At 50.0% G+C, this 5528-nt stretch overlaps 1 protein-coding gene across 1 annotated transcript in view; it reads left to right on the top strand.

The window, feature by feature from the left end:
- The first annotated feature begins 2230 nt into the window (after positions 1-2230).
- The window catches only part of ece2b (endothelin converting enzyme 2b), a 31276-nt gene continuing 27978 nt past the window's right edge, over positions 2231-5528 (top strand). The window contains exon 1 of the mRNA XM_005929405.3: positions 2231-2539. Coding sequence (XP_005929467.1) covers positions 2507-2539 — 33 coding nt within the window. The 5' untranslated portion in view covers positions 2231-2506. The remainder of the gene's footprint in view (positions 2540-5528) is intronic.

Consider the following 5528-nt stretch of genomic DNA (forward strand, 5'->3'; position numbering starts at 1 on the left):
CTTGTATCCAGGGCAGGGTACAGTGATCCCCTGTTTTTTTCTCTCTCGTAGAGGTCCACTGTCTTTGTCTGGTCCCTCATCCAGGACCAATTTGCCTTGGGGGTCCTTGCCTACGACACATAGCCCCTGCGATCACTGTGGCACACAAGTGTGGTGGGAACGTCTGGTCCCAGTTGGTGGTTTGATTAGCCTGTGGGACTTTGGAAGCGCCTGACGGGCAGGCCAAGTGGAACACAGTTCGGGTGGTAGCTATGAAATCGTGTTGTAGTTATGGCCATGAAACAAGACCTTTAGTCTGCCTCAAAGCAATTCTGACAAGTGATCAGGTGACTCAGGAGAGGAAAGCGGTGCTCTACTCACATGGTGCATAGTGGGGTTGCTGACTTCAACTGAGCACGTAGTTGAGTGGTGGAAGGAATACTTTGTGGACCTCCTTAATCCCACTGACATGTCTTCTAAATAGTGCTGTCAGCATTAATCTCGTTAAAATGACGCTAATGATTTCCCGCGTTCATGCGGTTATGGCATTAACGTAATTTTAACGAGATTAACGCTGACAGGGTTACTTCTAAATAGAAAGCAGAGCCCAGGGACAAGAGGGACGATTCGCCCATCTCTAGTGGTGAAGTCACTGAGGTAGTTAAACAGCTCTTTGGTGGTCAGGTCCCTGTTTTGGATGAGGTTTGTTTTGAGTTCCTAAAGACCCCGTGTGTTGTCAAACCACTACAACATCATGTAGAGATTTGGGGCCTCTAGACTGGCAGACTGGGGTGGTGGTCCCCATCTTTAAGAAGGGGGACCAGAGGTTATGCTCCAACTACAGGGGGATCACAGTTTAAGTAACTCAGGGCGTTGGGAGAAGGGAGCGGGAGATTAACAAATGGATTGGGGGCATGGCTGCATCGATCTGTTGTGGTAAAGAGAGAGCTGAGTATTAAAATGAGGCTCTCAATTTGTGGTCAAATGGTAAATGGTCTGTATTTGTATAGTGCTTTACTTGGTCCTAAGGACCCCAAAGCGCTTTACACAACCAGTCATCCACCCATCCACACACACATTCACACACTGGTGATGGCAGCTACAGTGTAGCCACAGCCGCCCTGGGGCGCACTGACAGAGGCGGTCTCTACGCCTGTCCTGTGAGGCTGATGGAGTCCTCGGCGTTCAGCTCTCACACTGACCATTAACTACACATCTACTCATAGAGATACAGAAAGTGGTTTAAGGGTGGTGTAGTACGGTGGCCCTGAGGTGATAAAGAACACTTCCCTTCCTGGAAAACGATGGATCACATTCGCGGTTTCGCGTGTGTCCAGTTCCCGGTGTGAAGGATAAACTGAGAGCAGCAGATCAGAACCAGCGAACGCCGTGACGTTATGATGTGTTCGTTTTCAGCGTGTTTACATTTTAAACAAGTGTTTCGGTTTTATGAGCATCGTTGACTTTTGTAAATGATCAGAATAAAGACTTAAAATAATATACAGAATACTCCTAAAAATACACTTAGTATATGTCTCAGTGTGTGTGTGTCTATATAAATGGAGAGTCCTCTTCACACGCTGAGGTTGATTGTGGAGTTCCACAGGGTTCAGTGCTGGGACCACTTCTGTTTACATTATACACCCTTAGAGCAGGGTCTCAAACTCGCGGCCCGCGGGCCACTAGCGGCCGTATATTGATGTGAAGAAATACGCTGCAGTCTGGTCCTTGATGTTTGGGAGGGTTGTTTGTTGAGTGCAGTTAAAATAAGTTCTTAAACAATGATTCAGTGTGAAGACAACATGAGCAGAGAGCACGTGTGCTCTGTGAGCAGATGTGCACAGATGTGCAGGTCAGCTGCTTCTGTGTTTGTAACAAGTAAATTTTTTAGAGTTTTTACTTTGTTCGGTTTGATCTGAGTAACGTCATCACGGATGCCGGTGACCGTGCCGTGATGTGCGCGCGGTAAGGTTAAACCTTCAGGGTCGTGGAGGCTGAAGCTCTGCGGTCACAGGAGTCACTGCCGCCGTGGATTCTGGGAGTTGGAGGAAGAAATGAAAGTGTAATATTAAGGGAGGAGGAGGGCTAACAGCGGCGGATTTTCGCCCCACAGGGGGTGAATGAGGCCACGCGTGGGGAATTCACAAAAAACTCAGTGCGGAACTTACCGCAGCCACAGAGCGACGAGGAGCTGGAGGAGGTGACGTAGGGCCGTGTGAGTGACGTCAGTCCCTGTGTGTCTCGGGGTGTGTTTGTTTGTGAGAGGAAGAGGCCGGTTGGATGTTGGGCGGGGTCTGAGGAGAGAGGGAGAGAGAGAGGGAAGCGGAGAAAACCGAAAAACCTCCCGATCCTCCTCCTGCTGCTCCTGCTGCACACAGACAAAAGGACACCGGGACGACACACACGCACAGACTCGCACCCACACACACAGACGGCCAGAGCGCGGCACAGACGGACGGACACCCGGGAGGATGGGCCGGCGGAGCGGTCGTCGGTAGCGCTCTGATTTCGGGGACGGAGCTCCAGGATGAGCGTAGCGCTGCAGGACCTCCGGAACACCGTGAGTACGCACACACACACAGCGCGCCCGGACGCGTGACACTCGCAGCCCACGCGTGTTCTCTGTGATGCTGATCACCTGTCAGTCACTGTCGTCGGTGTGTGTGCACGCGTGCGTGCGCGTGAGCAGGAACACTGGCAGGCCTGAAATCAGGGCTGACCTGACAGTGACGTCACGGATCAAACAGCCTGATCAGAAATGAGTGTGACGCAACAGGTTTGTAAACACACACACACACACACACACACACACACACACTCTGATCCCAATGGTGTAGGTTTGTTTATAACCACAGAAGAAGAACAGACAAAAACACTCTTCTTCTTCTCCTCACCTCGCGGAGCTGAGGTGGACAGTTAGCTTGTGGCTGCAGGTAAATCTGCTCCTGCACACTTTGATAGTAAAGATGGAGCTGCATGACACCACCCACTGGTCTCTGGTGTTTTGGCCATGGCTGTGTTGGTTTTCATGGTGCCAGAAGTGACCATATTTGGATAAGACCGTATTGGAGCATCTCACACACACACACACACACACACACACACATCGATACCTGTAACTCAGTAGCACACAGTATTCCAGGGACTCCTGTTACCCAGGGTGAAGCCCAGCAGCTACCTGTATCACCAAGCAGCTGTCAAAGAGGCCACGCCCTTCTTAACGTAGAGTTTAAACATTAACTTCGCCCTGTACAGGTGTTACGAAGCAGGACATTAACTGTACAGACCAAAATCAGTTTTCTCTGGAATAAAGTGAAGCGAGTGTACAGCAGGCCGCCTGCTCCCAGAGGACACCGCTCTGTTATCTGTGCTGCTGGGTTTGCGTGGGTGACTGGGGTCTGCTGGCAGGATGCAAAGATAAGTCAGTGTCATCAGGGTGTGGGTGGAAGTGGGAGCAGCTGCACATAAATAAAACAACTAAGAGTCAGAGGTCCTCATCGGGTGCCTTGTGGTACTCCAGATCTGATACTCACCTTTGCAGTGATGTGATTTGTCAGGAACGCAGACACACATGTGCGGATGTGAGGATATCTGAGGTGTGAGTCTGTTTGAGGTGTTGTGCTTTAACTGTGTGTAAAACCAGCAGCTGCTGTCTGACAGTGATTTAGCTTCTTATTAGCTATTTAACAATGTGTCTGCATCGTGTGACCCACGGCGGGCTCGCAGGACTCGCACAACAGGAAGTTTTGGGCTGGACCTTAAATACCCAGCAGTGCTGTGATGACAGCTGAGCCCTGCACAGGTACGAGCAGCAGCCATTCTGATGCTGACTGCTTCAGACAGTAACCGATACACTGGTCGAGGAGTCACACGCTGAGAGACCTGAGCCGAGAGAGCCGAACACCAAACAAGCTGAGCCCCTGAAAGTGACTCCCTGCAGTGTGACGCAAACAGGAACACTTTGTTTTGCAGCTCTGCGAGTTTGCACTCTGCAGTTTGTCTCACAGAGAATGAACACGTGAGCTGTATCTGCATTCATGAATGCAACGTATCGATAGTTTCCTGGAATTAAAAGATTATTATTCAGCTTAATTGAGTTTAAATGGCCGAGTTCCTGGAAGGAAAATCTCTCCCGGAAGTGTTTAACAAAGTTTAGAGGAAGTTGTGGAAAGTCTGGAAAACAAAGCATCGCTTGTTGGCCGTCCGGTTTGGCGACTGCAAGGATCTCAGACTGAAATAGGCTGATGCACAGACTGGCTGAGGGGCGAGCTCAGGGGAAGAAAGCCCTCAGTGGTTTTTATTGAGGTCACTTTTCCACTGCAGATTCACTTGGAGTGGAAAAGTTCATGAAGAGATGATAGCAACTAAATACAGGTCTGTGCAGACCCCACAATTATACCTACAGAGCAGGTGATTGGACGTCAGAGAACGTTGTACTGGACATGTGATGTCAGAGGTCCTGACCTCTGTGTGTGTGTGTGTGTCTGTGTGTGTGTGTGTGTGTGTGTCTGCATTAAGGTACAGATGTTTAAGACTGCTCTGTGTGTCGGGGTCCCGCCCGGTGTAATCAGCCTCTGTATTTACCGAGGGCGTTTCCAGGTTTGGTTTGCTCCGCCCTCCTTCTGTGGGTACTATTTGGTCTGTGGGACCTTTTGTCCCCGTTCACTCTGTTATCCCCACAAATCGGTGTGTGGAGAAGCAAAGGCTGAAGCGCCATCTGATAAAACAAGATCCACGTGTGTCATTCTCACAGTGCAGCTGCACAAACACACACCAGCACCATTAAACCTTCATTCCACTCGGAGAGAGTTTTTATCCACTTTCTTTGGTTGTTTGGTGTGTGTGTGTGTGTGTGTGTGTGTGTGTGTGTGTGTGTGTGTGTGTGTGTGTGTGTGTGTGTGTGTGTGTGGACGCCACACAATCCTGGTGTGACTTTTGAAAATCTGAACACTAAATGTCTTATAAAAGTTCAACCGACAGGTCAGAAACACCAATCTGCTCTCTGCACCCTGACACACACAGCACAACACAACGCACACACACACAACACAAACTCAAACACACCACAGCACACACACAACAAACCACCACACGTTCGCATCAAACTGGTGTGACTTTATAAACTGAACACTAAAGCTGCCTCGTGACCTTTACCACCTGCAGGTCATCACTACGGCAACCACCTCCCATCCCAGAGGGCACATCATCACTCACAGTGACTCCTCATTGACCCCTGACCCTCCTCCACCCTCCTCCACCCTCCGTCAAACCTCCACCCAGTTCCAAGCCTATATCTCTGCCCAGTAAACTCCACCTGCTCTGCAAAACTCAGATTTAAGAAACTGTGACGGAGCGCTCAGGATCCATCAGTTAATGGAGAAGAAGTCTCAGCTCCAGTCATTAGGCTGATGAAGACGAGGGTGGGGAGGACGATAGAGACCGGTTATTAGCAGAAATGGACGGGAAATATTCTGCTGCCAGCTGGAAATGATGATGATGGAAATCTGATTTTCAGGGTTTCACAGCTGAGGAACAGGAGCAGGCGGCGG

Source organism: Haplochromis burtoni, unplaced genomic scaffold (genome assembly GCF_018398535.1).
Source record: "Haplochromis burtoni strain Fernald_Lab_line unplaced genomic scaffold, NCSU_Asbu1 Contig_123, whole genome shotgun sequence".
Classification (NCBI taxonomy): Eukaryota; Metazoa; Chordata; class Actinopteri; order Cichliformes; family Cichlidae; genus Haplochromis; species Haplochromis burtoni.